Source organism: Haliotis cracherodii, unplaced genomic scaffold (genome assembly GCF_022045235.1).
Source record: "Haliotis cracherodii isolate W230 unplaced genomic scaffold, xgHalCrac1.p SCAF_2, whole genome shotgun sequence".
Taxonomy (NCBI): Eukaryota; Metazoa; Mollusca; class Gastropoda; order Lepetellida; family Haliotidae; genus Haliotis; species Haliotis cracherodii.
The window spans coordinates 29,760,779-29,780,369 of NW_027266275.1; the positions used below are offsets into that span (position 1 = coordinate 29,760,779).

The 19,591-nt window shown below is 40.7% G+C and overlaps 1 protein-coding gene across 1 annotated transcript; it reads right to left on the reverse strand.

Moving 5' to 3' along the window:
- Nucleotides 1–8,454: 8,454 nt before the first annotated feature.
- LOC139467960 (pre-mRNA-splicing factor RBM22-like) lies at nt 8,455–19,516 on the reverse strand. Its single transcript, XM_071249572.1, has 9 exons — nt 19,461–19,516; nt 17,731–17,784; nt 16,100–16,262; nt 15,260–15,360; nt 13,707–13,882; nt 12,741–12,941; nt 11,713–11,957; nt 10,735–10,890; nt 8,455–9,023 (listed from the first exon to the last, which is right to left on the reverse strand). Exons 1-9 carry the CDS (start codon nt 19,512–19,514, stop codon nt 8,848–8,850), a joined length of 1,326 nt encoding a protein of 441 aa, XP_071105673.1. The 5' UTR covers nt 19,515–19,516; the 3' UTR covers nt 8,455–8,847.
- Nucleotides 19,517–19,591: the final 75 nt, after the last annotated feature.

Consider the following 19,591-nt stretch of genomic DNA (forward strand, 5'->3'; position numbering starts at 1 on the left):
TCACAATGAATATTTCAAATGGGTTTCGAAGAGTTACACATAGAATCTACATCTATAAAACTAGATCAACTTAATGACATGTAGTTTTTTTGTCAGCGTACACCTTTACAAACTAAAACTTATAAGAGGATACCGAGGAGCAGTAACGGTTTAATAAAAAATATATATAACAAATATTTTGTTTGACAGAGAAGAGTCAATGATTTTGGTTACTTTTCCCAAGGTGACAATAAATAGACAATTTCCTTGGTATTTTTAAACTAGAAACCATCTCAGTGTAAAAAAATCGCAATGCTGGTTGCCTGCTTGCACTTAAGTTTGGATTAACAAATAACAGGTTATGGTGATTTCAAAACAATGTTATCCGAACCGAGCAAAACTATTTGATGTACATATATATTTTGGCAATAGGACAATGGCTCTAATTGTAAACACTACCGACAATATTCATTGTACATATAAGTATAGTATTACGTAAACATTGTAGTTTTTGTTTCTAAAAAATGGTATTTGTATACATGTCTGGTTCTCAATTTGAAAGTTTTAAAAAAACGCACGCACACGCGCGCGCGGACCCCGAGAAGGTGTGTTAAGATTCGGTAGGCAGTGCAGGGGTGCGCCCTCCATTTTTCTAACACACTCAACATTTAGACATTTTAAAGGTGATGAAGTATTAAACTGCCTATTTAAAAAGCCCAGGTCCAAGTCTACTATAGAGGAATGAAAAGTATTTTTTAAAGCAAAATCACAAAAATGACCCCCTCCTTTGAAAAAAACCCCACACGTATCTACGCTATATGAACACGACTACACATTGATACGTTATGTTTTAACGAATTCACAGTTTTATATATATGTTTCATTCACTAATTATATACGTATCCATGGCAACCGGTCTAGGACTCTACGAATGTGCTATCAGACACCGAGCGTGACTGTCGCGCATGGATAACAACGAGCATGGATAACATGCTTGTGACGTTGGTTGTTATTACTTTAAAGTATCCGTGTATGGGTCATTTTCAAAATTGGTCCTTTTATGGTGAGTTGAGTAATTCCCACAAAACGACCATTTGGTGTCTAATTCGAAAAAAATATTTGATCACTTTATACATTCATATAAAAGTAGTACACGATTGAATCACCTTTTACATAATTTAATCATATTAAAAGTTGTTCAAATAATTCCAGATACAGTAAATTGTCTTGTCAGGGAACTGTGACATCATTTTGAGCTTGCAGTTTTTCCTGTTAAATTTTATAACTGATATGGCTCATATATGGTCGTTTCTGTATACCCCGTGAATCATCTTGTATTACAGTCTATATAAGGCATACATGTACAAAATTATATGCTTGCCCAAACAAACACTGTCAGTGGTGTAACAAATCATAAATAGCGGAAATTAAAGTAATCACCCTTTGAAAATGGGGAGGAAACTGAATGGTCCCTTCTCATGGTCACCTCCTGTGCACGAGGAAGAGTAGCAGACGACATGAAAAGCAGGCAGCAGATCTATTGAAAAGAATTTGTAAGCTTGGCTTGCGGCGTATTTTGTCTGTTGTCTTTAGTGTAATATTGTTATGTATCACATGTTCACTGATTCAACAGATTTTGTTTGTTAGATGTGTAGATATTGTTCATTTGTTTTCTTGAGCACATGTTTCTCCGCTGGGGCAGCATTTGTTATTCTATAAGTGCATCAATATTCAAATATTTAATGTTCTCTTTTGGTTTAATGACAAATGCTGTTACACCATTGACCATAACATGATGAAAAGTTCAAAATATTATGTTACTGATAAAATAGTTCAATTACGGTTAAATACACGTTTGATTCATTTCAAATATGATCTAGTCCCGAAAGAAAACAGAAATAATTGAAGCATTCAGCGATTTTGTAACTTCCTTTGATTGATGTTGTTACACCACTGACACAACTCATGTCCCCACTGACACTTAAGCGATATTTGTTGATGTGGTCCTTCTAATTAAACAAATCTATGTATTTATTATCATGGTAAATTGTTTGATAGGCATTACTTAGAAGTTGACGGATGACAAGGTAGACACAATTTATGGATAACAACTTCTTTAATACTGTGAAAAGCGACGTTTCGGTATAGATCCTTATACCATTGTCAAGCAATACTGAATGAGGGACATAGTACAGAATATATATAGTATACAAGTTGACAACAAGGGGATAATGCTGTCACAAGACGATGGACAGAAAACACATAGGTGGAAGCCAATAAACAGGATAAGTGATTATTGCTTGATGAGTTCATAGTAGGCGGATGGGATGAAATAGAGAATGTTAGAGGATGTTAGTTTTCTTTTAGTGAAATCATGGAAGTCCTCGCCAACAACCTCCATGATTTCACTAAAAGAAAACTAACAGAAGCAGTCCACATTCGCCGCCACAAGCCATCAATCAACAGAGATCAAGGCTATTTCATCCCATCCGCCTACTATGAACTCATCAAGCAATAATCACTTATCCACCTATGTGTTCTCTGTCCATCGTCTTGTGACAGCATCATCCCTTTGTTTTCAACACCTACCAATGTTATCCCACTATTGTCTGCAATTGTTGCTACTGTTAATCCTCCACCTACTATATATATTCTGTACTACGTCCCTCATTCAGTATTGCTTGACAACGGTATAAGGATCTATACCGAAATGTCGCTTTTCACAGTATTAAAGAAGTTGTTATCCATAAATTGTGTCTACCTTGTCGTCATGGTAAAGCTTTCACAAACTGAAATAAAACATCAGAAACATATATGCAAAAAGGTATTTATGATTACCTCACTACACTACTAAGTCCAATGACTTAATTTGTTATGCCACTGATATTATGAAATGTCTAACATACTCTTTTATGAAATGTAAAAAGGAACTGTGATTTAAATATTTTTCATGTATCACAGAAAATGGATTTTAATTATTTTTTGTAAGAAGAACATTAAAACACAATAAAACATATCTTTAATTAGTGTTGCACCAATGACAATTTGACGTCAAATTGTTTCATAGTAACATGAATTCCATTGTTATGAAAATTTGATAATGGGTCTTGGGTGTCACCGAAGTGGTAAACGTCTGAGACCTGCAAGGGGGCACGGGTGGCCCAGTCGTCTAAGGCGCCGCGATTCGCTGTGCAGAGTTGCGTCCCTTGGGCACGCCAGAAACCTATGATTGTGGGTTCGAATCTCGGTTCGCCCCAATTATGTTTCTAGGTTTGTCAGCACCATACCCGTGCTCGCCGGTTTCACCGAAGTGGTAAACGTCTGAGACCTGCATCACTTCGGGCTTTCCTCCCACATTAAGCTGACACGCCGTGATATAACTGGAATACTGTTAAAAGCGGCGTTAAACCCAACTCACTCACCCTGAGACATGCATTACTTCCACGTTAAGCTGACACTCCATGGCATAACTCGAATACTGTTCAAATCGGCGGTAACCCAAACTCACTCACTGACACTCTCCTGTTACTGTCTGTGGAGGGCTTCTCGTGAGGTAGGTATTGCTGCACTTTTCTTTAGGACTTTGTATTGTCGTCTGCCAAGGCGACTCATGGCATGTTTGACGCTGCGTGAAAGGCCTCACAACCGTAGTCATTTATTTTATCTGATTGTGTGAGTAACGTGTTGAGGTGCAGCTGGGTGTCTGGCAGATGTGCCTGAAATTGCCCTTAATACGTTCAAAGTCTTAATCACATCTGTTATGAATCTATTCTATATGTTTACTGCTCCATATGAGGTGTTGATCTTGGATCACTCACGCCTAGGAATTTTGCAGTACTTTTATAAACCAAGCCTATAGTTCTCATTCATACTTGTCGTAAGAGGCGACTAACGGGATCGGGTGGTCAGATTCGCTGACTTGGTTGGTGCCTGTCTTCGATCCCAATTGCGTGGATCGATGCTCATGATATCAATCACTGGATTGTCTGGTCCAGACTCGATTATTTACAGAACGCCGTCATACAGCTGGAATATTGCTGAGTGCGGCGCTAAACAACAAACAAACAAACAAACATGTAACATTATACGTACACCAAAATCACTCCTAGGGATTTTTCAGGCATTCGAATTGATAGGTTTTCCTATTATGGATAGGTGGTGTAGCATATGTTCTTTCCCCCTGCGTTTGAACAGAACTCCCACGTTTCTTTTTCAGCTGAGAAGGTGAACCTCCTTTAATATTTGCAGGGCTGACTGATTTTAGTTTTTTTCTGATTTGTGGTAGCTCTGTGTCAGGACCAAGGCTTGATGAATACGATGAAGACCGCCTCCGTGGTCTAGTGGTGGAGCGTCTGCCCGGAGAGCGGAAGGTCGGGTGTTTGATCCCCGGCCGCGTCATACCAAAAGACGCTTCAAGGGGTCAAGGAGGTTTGCCACTTCAGTGAAACCCATGCTCAAGAGCGGATATGGAAAACAACCGATCATAATCAGGAACAGTCAATAGGATTCGAACTCACGATCAGCCGAACCCGGTAGCTGGGAAACACAACTCTGTACAGCGAGTTAAATCTGGCGCTTTTGAATAACCTTGACCGCAATTGGGGTTAAAGGTCACGTCACGCCACGCCACATACATATAGCGTTACGGTTACGACAAATAAAAACGGGATTATTTACAATATGTTTTGGTGAGGTGAACACCACCGTAACTTTAATCACCGCGTTCCTACAGTCACAAGCGCTGTACATGCGTATTATAAACTCACCGCCAAAAGAAACGAGAAGTATAGAAACATATGGAGAAGTATATGTTTCCTATGTGTACAAAATAAATGAAAAATGTAACAGTCAAGTGTTACCACAGAATGTCTATATTCCTATCACAATATGCTACACGTGATTTCCAAACTTTACACGCTAATCCTGCACGAGACAAATGGTGCACCTCGAATCACGAATCTATGACGTCACGTGATGCGTTCATGAGCGTCTGAGTAGTTCTTCATATATCAACCAAAATGTATGTTATTCGCGTTTCTTTTGGTGAGTACATATTCACAGACGACTGGCTACAATGGAGTTTTGGTGTACGTATACTGTCATATGGCCCTCGTAAAGGACGAGGTATAAGAAATTGCCAAAACCTTTAAAAATTGATATGAAAATTATCAGCTGTGTTCGTATGAACAAGGTTTTGTTTAATACAGAACTTGCCTGTTTAGGCTAAGCAACAACACTTAATTACAGATAAGGCTAAATGTGTCGAAAAGGCTGATTTTAGTGTTACTGGGGAAGCATTAGTTAATTATTGTAGTGTAGTGTAAGAAAAGAGCGCCTATTCAACGTCATCCGTCTACTTGTAAAAAGTGTTTATACGCCTGTTTATCCCTCACATGAATGACTCTATAGAGACAACCCATTGATAACAGTGAGGGATGGAGTGAGTTGGGTTTAACGTCACGTCAGATTCAAACTGATAATGATCACTGGTTTGTCAGCACCATACTTGCACAACTGCTGGTTGTAAGCGTCACCAAGTTGCATCACTTCGGGCTTTCCTCCCACATAACGCCGTAATATAACGGAAATACTGTTCAAGAGGAGTATAATCCAACTCACTCACTTGATATATCCGACAGAAGATAATCAGCCGTGAGAGATAAACATATGTAAGTGGTGGCATGTGGTCCCATGTACAGCGCACGGATCACATATGAGGTTTAAGCAACGTTGTTGGCTTGTCCCCTGGGTACAGCACATTTCTAACAACCTGAGAAGTGAGGTGAGGTGAGGTGAAATGGGGTTTAACGTCGCGTCCAAGATTATTGCAGTTATATAGCGACGTGCATGTACCTGTGTGTGGTTGTGTGTCTGCTTGTACTAGTCCGGACGGATGCCGATTTATGGTGCTAGCTCACTGAGATACCATGCCGCAGTTTAACAGTATACTGATTCCGAGCCGACCAGTCCTTGTTTTAGCCCCTTAATGCCGAGCGCCAGACAGGGTAACAACAAGTACCATCGTTTAACGTCCTTTGGTATGACGCGGTGGGAAATCGAACCCCGGACCTTCGCTCTCCGGGCGGACGCTCTACCACTAGACCACGGAGGCGGTCAACGTGAGAAGTGAGACATACACTCAGATGATGGCTTGGTTTTAAGAGAAAGTTGTCTGTTATAAGTGAATGAGATGTTTTACAGTTGTACATGTGATGTGAGAGAAAACCACGAATGTTTCTTAAGCGTCCGAAAAAACAACAACAAACCAACATAATACGGGATAGTTGTATTTTCTAAATCTCCTCTAAATTAGTCATGTGACACCCCCTAGGTTTCTGGTAAGCCCAAGGGACACAACTCGGGACACCTAGTTTTGCTGCCTTAGACGACTGGGGCACATGGCCTGTTCATCTAAATTCAAGATAATATAACATAATACAGAGCTGAATTAGTACACATATAAAGATGCTCTCAACAATGTGTTTTAACTGGTGTTCTGCCTGATCCTTCTATTCCAAGTTAGGTAAGAGGAAGAAGGACATTTACCTACAGTCAACCCTGTCCTGTGTTGCTGTAAAGTGTGACTAGTGGTGAGGTTCTTGTACCACAAATTCCTGTATTTGTTCGATGAACAATTGACTTGCCTTTGCATGTCTTTGTGATGGGTGCTTGTGAGTTTACATTAACGTCACATCGGCAATATGTGATGGGTGCTAAGACAGGGCAGGAAACATTCACCTTTTTGGGAACAACGGCTATCATCACGTTTTGATGGGTTTTGTTTTTTTCACATTTGGAATTGTACATTGAAAATTTCTTATGATTATGGAAAGGGTTTTGTCGCTTTTGTTCCAAATATTGCCATGACGATGTTTACATCAAAACAGAAAGTACAATGACATTTTCAAATTTTATTATCCAGTATTTACAAGAAATGATTCCTGGTTTTGTATCTCCTCTGATACAAAGTGTATGATGTTTAAAAACAATGTGCATGACTAAAATGGTCAGAGTATAATGAGGAGTGGGCACAAGTTTATGTTGCCATGTGGAATGTCCCCCCACATTCATACGGCACAGCAGTTCCAATATACTGGTTAACAATTTGATGCATAACTTCAGCATCAGTACTTTATGGGTTTGGAAACACTATGAGCCTCCATCACCCATGAAAACATCCAGTCTCTTTACAGTGTTGTGGCTATTTTTAACCAACCAATCAAACCACGGCCTGTTCCTAGCGAGAGGGAAAACCAGTGAGTATTCAGATTACATTGACAATATTTATTGTACAACACCCGATGTATTCACGGTGAAGGAGGATCGCAGTGGCTACAAACCCGTGAAGCCTTGATGATGACAACATTCTTGAGGGTGGAAACATTGATGTGACAAAAGGTACATAACATGTATGATGGTTAAGAACACACACATTTGTACTATTGGAATGAACCAATGCTAACACTGTGGAGTGAACATAGTAGACATGAACACATAATAGCTGGAACCAACTAGCTAAGGCTTCCATCTAGAACACAACCTTGCCATTCCAACTTCACCTTGTGATAATGCAGTCAACATATACATAATAGTTTGACTAGGAGGAACGGAACTTGGACAAAGACTGTTCCACTTCACACCAATATGAACCTCATTCTCATTAAAATTAGAGCTAGCACTCCAACACAACACCTATGTGTGAAGATCTGACAACCCCTCCAATGGAGTTCACACCAGGTAAACTTACTAAACTAAGGGTTTAAATTCTCAAAACAAGTTAGCCTAGCATTCTGACCAGCATATCTAATCTCAAAAATGAAATTATTAGGCCAGTTCAAAATGTAAATAATATAGGCCATACATTATGTTGTTGTAGATATTTTATACACGCTGTTGTTTCTAAATACCACGGCATCTACACACAAAGGGAGTACATTTGTAATTTCAGATGTATTCTTCACACAAATTCATAGAAGAGGGAGCAAAAGATTTGATTTTGATGAGATTGATATACCCACACAGTCAACTAAATAACTCCGGGAAGGGGAATAACTCCATTCCATCAACACTGTCAATTTGGGAACTCATGATTGAAATGACCACTTATAAAGAAAATAAACTATGACAAAGAGTATTTGGTTGCTGCCAAGTGTATTGTTTCCCAGCCCCTCCCAACTGTCCTGTCTTATGTAGCGTTGTCAAGTTACAGCCGAGTATGGCTACAATACTTTTGGCTACAATTCTGTGCTGTCATCTCCATCCGCTGACACATTTGGATTCCAAACAAGCAAACTCTGTCTTCAGAAGCACATTATCAAGCTGAGAAAAAACAGGGAGGCCGGTTGATTTTGCCATCTTGCTAAAGTAGAAACCCAAGTTTTTTTTATTTATTCAGTGTTTTTTTAGCCGAAACATATTCTCATCATCGGTCACATCTCAGAAAGGTTGGAGGGTCTTTGAGTGAATGAGTGAGTGAGTATGGTTTTACGCCGCTTTTAGCAATATTCCAGCAATATCACGGCGGGGGACACCAGAAATGGGCTTCACACATTGTACCCATGTCGGGAATCGAACCCGGGTCTTCGGCGTGGCGAGCGAACGCTTTAACCACTAGGCTACCCGACCGCCCCCCGGAGGGTCTTTGAACACCAATCATGTGACAATGATTCCTTATTAAGAGCATATAGGTGTAAAATTATTAAATTGTTTATACCCGAAAATACAGAAATATAGAGGGGTCATTTTAAGTTCACAAAGACATCTAATAAACAAGAATATTTATGAAGAAGGACATATCATGTGACAGTTCTCTCACAATTGCATTACAGTATTCACATGTTAATGATTCCAGCCACCTGAAAGAGATTGCTAAGTCTGTTGTTGTTGCTGTGGCGGCTGCTGCTGCTGCTGTGGCTGTTTCCCTGACGACACTGCCCCCATCCTTGTGGGGTCTTGTGATGGATAGTGCACCATATGTCTCATGTGTACCCCTGGGGGAGGCCTGATGGGCATTATACCAGGAGGAGGGGGAGGCATGCGCATACCTGCAACAGTCACAGGGGTTGTTTCATAATGAATGAATGATCGATAAAAAAAAAAAAAATAATAATAATATCTTTGGATCAAATATGTTTATCCTGAGTACTCCTGCTATAATGAGGGTGTTGTGGCTTCACACAGAAATACACATTGTAAATACTCAGGTGATGGCCTGTTTTTTAAGATAAAGTTGACTCTTATAAGTGAGTGAGATGTTTAACGGTTGTTCTTGTGACAAGGTAGATAACTACGACTGTTTCTTAAGCGTCCGAAAACCCATAGCACGGAGATAAAAAAAAAAGGGGTGTAGAAATATAAAAATTGTGAACTTGTCCAAAGGCAAGTAAACATCACTTGTCTGGGAATAAAGTTTACTTGTCCTGATTACTGACCCACAGTGGTGTTTTCCCATCACAAAATTGGTCTCTGAACTGCCTCCATTTTTTCATTTTAGTTTTATGACTTCTTGCACCTATATGGATATTGGTACTCTGCTCAATTAATCAGATGTGTGCTAAGGTGTGATCAAAATTCTAACACACATACACTAAGATCAGTTGCATTGGTCATACTCACAATATTTACATTTCTTCAAAGCTATATTTAGTACTTGTTCTGAATATTTCTTCTAAATTTCTAAATTTTAAGGTTACCTGCGGGCTACTGAAGCCGATTTTTTGGTCTGTCCAGCAATCTCAGGTAATGAGTTGGGCAATTTGTGCATTGATTTTTCCACACCCATGAATAATATACATGTATTTTGAATGAGCATATTATTACCTAAATAATTATAAGTTCCATTCAGTTTCTATTTGGTTTCTAATTCTACACATGGAAACATGAGTGAAGGCATCACTATTTAACATCTTCAGAGACTTCTTAAATAATTTTTCAAGGCAAATGGTCTTTTCAAGGAATTAAAGAATCCGGGACACAGTATTCATCAGGGTCAGCAATAAGCATGGCTTAAAATCCTAGTCCAAAGCTGAATATTTTAGCATCAAGAAAGGACCACTAAACCTCAGAGGAATCTGAGTACTTTTTATGTCTAAAGGTGAAATTGTATGGTAATTACATGGCAAAACCAAAATCAAGCATGTTCTAACCCATTTGAAGCCTGATCTACTTCCGGTCTTACCTCCGGGCTTGTTAAGATGAAAATACTCCTCTCCAGTGACAGTTCCTGGTCACTCATATTCAGGAGAATTCATATATCAAGAGCATGTGAATGCTTTAAGCATTATACAGCAATATCTATGCAGTCTGTAGATAACCAGCACTGAGCCAGTGGTGGATATAATGTGTCTGAATCCACACTCCACAGATATACAATCAACCAGGTCAACCATTACGTCCACCTGGACCTCCGGTCACCTGATGTTAAGCATGGAGGACAGAAGATGTCTTCATGGGTTTTCATGTCGCATTCTAGATTATTTCACTGATATTGCCACGTACATACATGTGCGTGGCCGCGGGTACTTGTCTGGACAACTAAAAGTTTTATAGTGCTAGTCCGCTGACATAACCGGCCATAGTTTCACATGGATACCCCACTCAGACGCAGTAGATTCCGACCTTTTGCTCTCTAGGCAGATGCTCTATCCACTACACCACGGAAACGGTCTCTTCTGGAATCCTGATGGGAAATTATACACGTGTATATCTATGACATGATCCAACCAAGGAGTGATCTAAAGAGTGACTCAAACTCACCCATAGGTGGTGGTCCTCTTGGCATGATGCCAAACGGAGGCATGGGTGGAGGTCCACGGGGCATCATCCCCCTGGGTGGGAGGGGCGGCAGTGCTGGGGGTGGGCCCTGGAGGTTGAAGAAGTTGTTTCCCAGTTCTTCTGGTGGGGGTGGTAGAGCTGTAATATAGAGAGTCTGCATGAAGCATCGCAGACATTACCAAACAACAAAAAGAAGAGCCAATTTACAAACTGGAAGAAGCACTTTCTTCAATGTATACATATTGCAATAGTGCTGTACCCACACAACCCTCATACTTCAGTGTTTACCTATTGCAATAGTGCTGTACCCAGACAACCCTCATACTTCAGTGTATACCTATTGCAATAGTGCTGTACCCAGACAACCCTCATACTTCAGTGTTTACCTATTGCAATAGTGCTGTACCCACACAACCCTCATTCTTCAGTGTATACCTTTTGCAATACTGCTGTACCCACACAACCCTCATACTTCAGTGTATACCTATTGCAATAGTGCTGTACCCACACAACCCTCATACTTCAATGTATACTTATTGCAATAGTGCTGTACCCACACAACACTCATACTTCAGTGTATACCTATTGCAATAGTGCTGTACCCACACAACCCTCATACTTCAATATATACCTATTGCAATAGTGCTGTACCCACACAACCCTCATACTTCAGTGTATACCTATTGCAATAGTGCTGTACCCACACAACCCTCATACTTCAGTGTATACCTATTGCAATAGTGCTGTACCCACACAACCCTCATACTTCAGTGTATACCTATTGCAATAGTGCTGTACCCACACAACCCTCATACTTCAGTGTATACCTATTGCAATAGTGCTGTACCCACACAACCCTCATACTTCAGTGTATACCTATTGCAATAGTGCTGTACCCACACAACCCTCATAACTTCAGTGTATGCCTGTGCACCTTAGTGTATAACTATGCCCACACACCTCCTGGAAGCCCTGGCACTGGTTCCAGCATCTGACCATCGTCCTCCTTCTTGCCGGTCAGTTGTTGCTGGCCCTGTGACCGACCCCACTTAATGTTCAGCCGGCGACCATTAATGATGAGCTTATTAAACGACCTCTCTGCGGCTGTCTCTGATGCTGGCCTTTCCGTAAACTGGACAAAAGCACACTGCTGTTTTGCGACCACATTCACAGACCTAATCTCACCAAATTGGTAGAAGTGATCTCTGAAACAAAATTGAAAAATTATGTCAAATACTTTTCATGAAAAAAATGTACACTGTACACTGACATAAAAACTAAATAACCTATTAACTCTAATACGTCCTATTAACTCTAATACTTACTACTATACTGAGATAACAGTGTAAATGCACACTAACATCATGATATACTTATTATCCCATCATGTCTTATTTTGCCATAAAGCATTATCCAAATCCTTCAACATATATATGTTTGTGATCGTCCTGTCCTCTGTGGATTCCAGCTTTGGCATGATGGAGTAGTGGATGTTTTTAATCCTGATTTGTGACAGAGTTACTTCAAACAGAGAAACTGAATCAAGACTTCAGCATTAATAACCTTGAATCATGTCATAGGTTACTTCAAGCACAGAAACTGAATATCGACTTCCGCACTTTTACCCCTGAAACGTGACATGGTTACTTCAAACAAGGAAACCGAATAAAGACTTCCGCACTTTTACCCCTGAAACATGACATGGTTACTTCAAACAAGGAAACCGAATAAAGACTTCCGCACTTTTACCCCTGAAACGTGACATGGTTACTTCAAATAAGGAAACCAAATAAAGACTTCCGCACTTTTACCCCTGAAACGTGACATGGTTACTTCAAACAAGGAAACCGAATAAGGACTTCTGCACTTTTACCCCTGGAACATGACATGGTTACTTCAAGCACAGAAACTGAATAAGGACTTCCGCACTTTTACCCCTGAAACGTGACATGGTTACTTCAAACAAAACAAGCAGATGCTCCACTGACCTGAGATCCTGCTCTGTCACCTTGTCTCCAAGGTTACCAACATACAAGGTTGTGATGGTCTTGTCCTCCGGGGCTTCCAGCTTTGGCATGTTGGAATATCTGTTCATCAGCTTGTCCGCCACAGGGTCATTCATGCCGTAGAACCGGTCCTTGATGTTCTGGTCAGCCAGAGGGTCATCTGGATCAGTTGGCTTCTCGTGACTGGGGACACAAGGAACAATGGTCATCATAACTCAACACTGAATTGTTTGATAGGAATTACTTAGAAGTTGACGGATGACAAAGTATCGGTAGACACAATTTATGGATAACAACTTCTTTATTTACTGTGAGGCAACATTTCGGTATAGATCCTTATACAGTTGTCCTTGCCTGACAATGGTATGAGGATCTATACCAAAATGGCACCTTTACAGTAAATAAAGAAGTTGTTATCCATAAATTGTGTCTACTTTATAACTCAACACTGTTCAACACTGGCACCAGAGGCTGCCTTTCCATATTTCTATAGTTGAATGAACAGATTACTGAGAACTGTAAGCATGGTAAATACAATTGTCTTGCTTCCAAACCTCCTTTATGTGAGGTAAAATGTGAGCGGTTATAGTTCAAAATCCTTTGTTGATATTTTTAAGATGAACAAACTTTGTCTGCAATGTTGATCTATATTTGACATGATATAACTAGGAGCTGAATGTGTAGTGGCCTTGAAATCGGCTGTTATAATCCAAGGTAGTTTATTGTGATTAGAAACCCTTTCTTGTTCCATCACGACTTAGTATTAGCCCAACATGTGTGAGAACAGCTATTTACTACAAATAAGTTCATAAGGTGTCTTAAAACCTATTGCACATAAAGTATACTATGAGTCTTTCAAATGTCTTAATGTCTTCAATTATTTGTTAATATGCAAATTCTTCATATTTGTTTCATATACTATTTTGTGAATATATTGGTCCAACTGACCGGTATGGACACTCCTCTCCTCTCTTGCACTCCCCCTTGACCCAGAATGAGCAGATGTGTGGCCTGTTCCTCTTGTAGTAGGGTGTGGTCCTGGCCAGCTTCAGCAGCATGTCGCTCGGCGCCTGGGCCTTCCCTGTAAGTGCCCCCACAGGGTTGGTGCCATCACTGTTGGCAATCTGAACCAAGCAAGAGTAACATTATATCCTCACATACCGTAGTGAGTGAGTGAGTTGGGTTTAACACCGCTTTTAACAGTATTCCAGTTGTATTGCGGCATGTCAGCTTAATGTGGGAGGAAAGCTCGAAGTGATGCAGGTCTAAGCGATTACCAGTTCGGTGAGACCCACGAGCACATGAATGGTGCTGACAAACCGTGGCGAACTGGGATTCGAACCCACAATCATAAGTTTCTGGCATGCCCAAGGGACGCAACTCTGCACAGTGAATCTTGGCGCCTTAGACGACTAGGCCATCTGTGCCCCCATCACATACCATAACACTGAGCATGTGGGTGAGAGAGTGGGGTGGGGTGGGGAGAAAAGAAGGGGTGAGTGAGCTTTGGAGAGAGCAATGAGAGGGTGTCAGTGAGGTTAGGAGGGTGTGAGGTTGGAAGGGAGGATTGGGAGAGGTTAGGAAGGAGGAACAGAAGGAGGAACAGAAGGAGAGAGGTTGGGAGGGAGGATTGGGAGAGGTTAGGAAGGAGGAACAGAAGGAGAGAAGTTGGAAGGGTGATTGGGAGAGGTTAGGAAGGAGGAACAGAAGGAGGAACAGAAGGAGAGAAGTTGGAAGGGAGGATTGGGAGAGGTTAGGAAGGAGGAACAGAAGGAGGAACAGAAGGAGAGAGGTTGGGAGGGAGGATTGGGAGAGGTTAGGAAGGAGGAACAGAAGGAGAGAGGTTGGGAGGGAGGATTGGGAGAGGTTAGGAAGGAGGAACAGAAGGAGGAACAGAAGGAGAGAGGTTGGGAGGGAGGATTGGGAGAGGTTAGGAGGGAGGAACAGAAGGAGGAACAGAAGGAGATAGGTTGGGAGGGAGGATTGGGAGAGGTTAGGAGGGAGGAACAGAAGGAGATAGGTTGGGAGGGAGGATTGGGAGAGGTTGGGAGGGAGGAACAGAAGGAGGAACAGAAGGAGATAGGTTGGGAGGGAGGATTGGGAGAGGTTAGGAGGGAGGAACAGAAGGAGGAACAGAAGGAGATAGGTTGGGAGGGAGGATTGGGAGAGGTTGGGAGGGAGGAACAGAAGGAGGAACAGAAGGAGATAGGTTGGGAGGGAGGATTGGGAGAGGTTGGGAGGGAGGAAGGACTGAATGAATGAAGGAATGAGGAAAAAGTATATGAGAGAGTGAACGAGGGATCGAGGGTGCCATGACAGTTGGAAATCTGAACCAAGCAATATAAACATTGTATCCTGACATACCATTATCCATGGTGAGTGAGTGAAGGGGGGTGAGTGAGTGAGAGAACATATTCATTAATTGCTCATTTGATATACATTTTGAATAAGTAGACAAATCAATGGCATCTGAATGACAAATCAAAATGATAATGCCTCACTTCTCGTTCCATATTCTGTGTGTAATATTCCTTGTTGACGTCTGACTTGGGCATGTTGTCATAGGCTTTCAGGGCTGCATCTCTAACCTGGACAGGAAGACCTAGAAAAACAGAGATGTTGAACAATTTTGGAGATAACCACGGACCATAAATGAACAAAAACCTAATACAACCATTCCTGGTCTTTGAAAGATTCTGTTTGATCACTAGTCCATTTATGACCACTGGGCCATCCGGCCATGTGATAGCTGATCAGCATGTTACTGTCTTGTTTACTTATACAAATAGCTTATCTGTACATAACACCATAAGTAAGGAGTGATCAGATAAGCAAAAGAATACCTGTGTCAGGGCAAACCAATGGATACCTGTGTTAGCCCTCTATAGTGTATGGGTTGGATTCATGATAAGTTTACCATAATCCTGTTTTCGATCCATCATGTTGTCATTTTCATTTATATTATTTCAGAAACTTGGGTGAATTTATGTAGATATTGTTGCAAATGTAAATGCAGTTGGTGGAATTCATAGCTTACCTGCGTATGTTCATGATGTTTAAACTAGCTTGGAGGTAGGTATGAGCTGCTAATTACCATGGATTAAAGCATATATGGCAGGCTTAATGAAACAGCTTTGTAAAATAGTTGAATGTGCTAATACTAGATGAAACACAATCTCATGTTTGGTCTTGTATGTTCAACTGAAATTGGTCCATTTATAAGAACTAAAATCAACTGAAAATGATGCCAAAAAGACAATTTTGGGGGGTAGAAGATGCAGAGACTGCTCCAGGGGGAAATATGCACAACAAAGTACAAGGTGTTCGAAGGATTAATGTACCATATTCCAAATCCAGGAGACATGTCTGGCAGACATTCTTTATCTTGCTGCAGGTTTGACAGACTTCTGTCTTTTTGAAGCGCATGCGAGCACCGGGACACCAGCGGAACACGGTGAAGGGTCGGGCACAGATCTTACATTCCTTGCCATACTTTTCCTTGGTCTGTGGAGTGATCATGAAAATATAACTTAATTTTAGAAACTAGTAAAGTATATATCAAGCCATAAAAATGTATCACATCAGAAGCTTAGTTTCAAAACGACCAGGTCACAAGGTTTTTCCTGGTAGGCAGTAGAGAGATAACCAATGCACGTGTATGAGCAAAGATGGTGGCATAGTTTGCACAAGGGAAGAGTGTGTGTGTGTGTGTGTGTGTGTGTGTGTGAGAGAGTTGGGTTTAACGCCTCTTTTAACATTATTCCAGTTATATCGCAGCGTGTCAGCTTAATGTGTGAGGAAAGCCTGAAGTGATGCAGGTCTCAGACGTTTACCACTTCGGTGAAACCAACGAGCACGGGTAGGGTGCTGACAAACCTAGAAACATAATCGGGGCGAACTGGGTTCGAGCCCACAATCTTAGGTTTCTGGCGTGCCCAAGGGACGCAACTCTGAACAGCAAATTGCAACGACTGGGCCACCCGTGACCCCCCTCGCAAGGGAAGACAACTCTATTAAAATCTGGACATTTATAGAACTACTCTCAAACAGTTATTTATAACTCTGACATCATATGTCTTAAATAACCTGTATGCTGATGAGAGAGAGTGAGTAAGTTGGGTTTAACGCCATTCAAGCTATATCACAGCAAGTAGTGAGTTGTGTTTAACGCCGCTTTTAACAGTATTCCAGTTATATCACGGCGTGTCAGCTTAATGTGGGAGGAAAGCCCGAAGTGATGCAGGTCTCAGACGTTTACCACTTCGGTGAAACCCACGAGCACGGGTATGGTGCTGACAAAGCTAGAAACATAATTGGGGCGAACCGGGATTCGAGCCCACAATCATAGGTTTCTGGCGTGCCCAAGGGACGCAACTCTGCACAGCGAATTGCGGCGCCTTAGACGACTGGGCCACCTGTGACCCCCCGAGCAAGGGAAGACAACTCTATTAAAATCTGGACATTTATAGAACTACTCTCAAACAGTTATTTATAACTCAGACATCATATGTCTTAAATAACCTGTATGCTGATGAGAGTGAGTGAGTAAGTTGGGTTTAACGCCATTCAAGTTATATCACAGCAAGTAATCTTTTGTGGAAGGAAAACATGAAGAGGCGACCAATGGGATTGGGTGGTCAGACTCGCTGTCTCGGTTGATGCTTGTCATCATAGCGTACATATTGTGTTGACTGATGCTCATGATGTCAATCACTGGATTGTCTGGTCCAGAATTGATTATTTACAGACCTCCATCATATAGCTGGAATATTGATGAGCACTTGCGGTAAACAACAGGCACTAACTCACAGATGACATGTAGATCCATGATCATTTGTGGCTTGTGTAACGTAGGGTTGTTATTGCTTTAAAATCATGCTTGATTTTGGCAGGAACAATTACTTTATTGAACATTCAGATCACATAAATTGTATCATCTCACTAAACAAAATCATAATAAATCATAGCTTACCATTCGAATATAAGGATTGTCCCCAAGACATGTCTGGCACAAGATGGGAAACTCCTACAATGAAAAGCACATGAATTAATGTTTAGACATGTTAAATAATTACAACTTCATAAACAAATTAAAAAAGAGACTTAAACAATAATATAATCTAAAATGTAATTGTTATGACAGCATAATTTCCACAAACACAGTGATAGCTGATCAGCATGTTACTGTCTTGTTTACTTATACAAATGGCTTATCTGTACATAACACCATGAGTAAGGAGTGATCAGATAAGCAAAAGAATACCTGTGTCAGGGCAAACCAATGGATAACCGTGTTAGCCCTCTATAGTGTATGGGTTGGATCATGATTAGATTACCATAATCCTCTTTTCGATCCCTCATGTTGTCATTTTCATTTATGTTATTTCAGAAACTTGGGTGAATTTATGTAGATATTGTTGCAAATGTAACCTGTGTATGTTCATGATGTCTAAACTAGCTTAGAGGTAGGTACGAGCTGCTAATTACCATGGATTAAAGCACTTATGTAAACAAACATGCCAGCATGCTTGTAACTTTTCTCATTTCAAGTACCGGTTAGAATACACGTCCCCGACAACCTATGCTTGTTGTAACATTGTGTTAGGGGCATAAAATTGGGTGGTCAGACTCGGAGGATTGCATGTCATTGTATCCCAATTGCTTGGATCGATGCCCATGATCTAAATCACTGGATTTTCGGGCCCAGATGCAATTATTACAGACCATCATGAAGCAATAATACTGCTGACAAAGAAACAATAAATTGATAAATATAAAAATACAGACTTGGTTACTTTTTGAAACCATTACTTTAAACTCACAACTATAACCCTTTGGATAGTTGAGGGTGTTAGAAGGGAAAGGGGATATAATTGGGCTAAGGATAGTGTATGAGTAACATACATCATTAACATGGTAACGAAAGCGGTAAGACTTCCTCCTGTACCCTCCCCCCCATGAAAATATCCCTGTGTTATGGGTTTTTGGACACTTTCATAGTTTTCTCTCTAATCACATGAACAACTATAAACATCTCATTCACGTATAAAATATAACTTTCTCTTATAAACAAGACATCATCTGAGTATTTACAATGTCTGTGTTACACCCCCCATTATAGCTCAAGTAATCGCGATAAACATGGCAATCCGAAAACGTATGATGTCCGAAAACCTATGATGCGATGATACATATAATTAAAAGGATTGAGTGGAAATGTATCCACATATAATTTTGGGAGGCGGTCTTTCCAAGCATCATACGTCTCACGAAAAATTATGTATACACAATACATAATCACGATCCTTACCGATAGTTAGGTTAGCCTGTTAGAGTTATGTTAGAATACCCCAACTCTATCCTTTGGCCTTACATCCTTGAATGAAAATAGAGGCGAAAATATTCTACAGCGGCTCCGGATTCCTGAATCTACGATTAGTTAAAATGCATACTGGAGTCTCAGACGGATAGTGTACAACATCATCAGAGAGTTCTCACTTACAAACACTAAGGCAATGTCTTTTGAGAATAGTCAGTGGGATTAGGACTAGGAAAATACACGCGTGTGTTCAGCTCTCTTGTGCACCTACATTTTTAACCGAATTAGCCGTCACGGACTCTTCATTTAAATAATGAAAGCAACAGAAGCTTTTTTCCGTGTTGTAAAATATCAATGAAATCGTTTTAAATGTGTAAACTCACAGCATCTTCCCAATTTTGACGATTGTACGTATTCGCTCCCTTGGACGTCGCCATTTTTCAGAGGAGCTAACTAAAAGAATGGCAACTTCCGGATGAAACAAATAAAATAATTATATATTATAATATGAGTC

Bases quoted from the DNA above. Each gene is read 5' to 3' on its own strand.
- LOC139467960 (XM_071249572.1), bottom strand. From the start codon at position 19,514: ATGGCGACGTCCAAGGGAGCGAATACGTACAATCGTCAAAATTGGGAA. The intron at 13,883-15,259 runs GTGAGGCATTAT...TGCTTGGTTCAG, and splicing joins CACAGAATATGGAACGAGAA to ATTGCCAACAGTGATGGCAC. The intron at 12,942-13,706 runs GTCAGTTGGACC...TTGTGTCCCCAG, and splicing joins GGAGAGGAGTGTCCATACCG to TCACGAGAAGCCAACTGATC.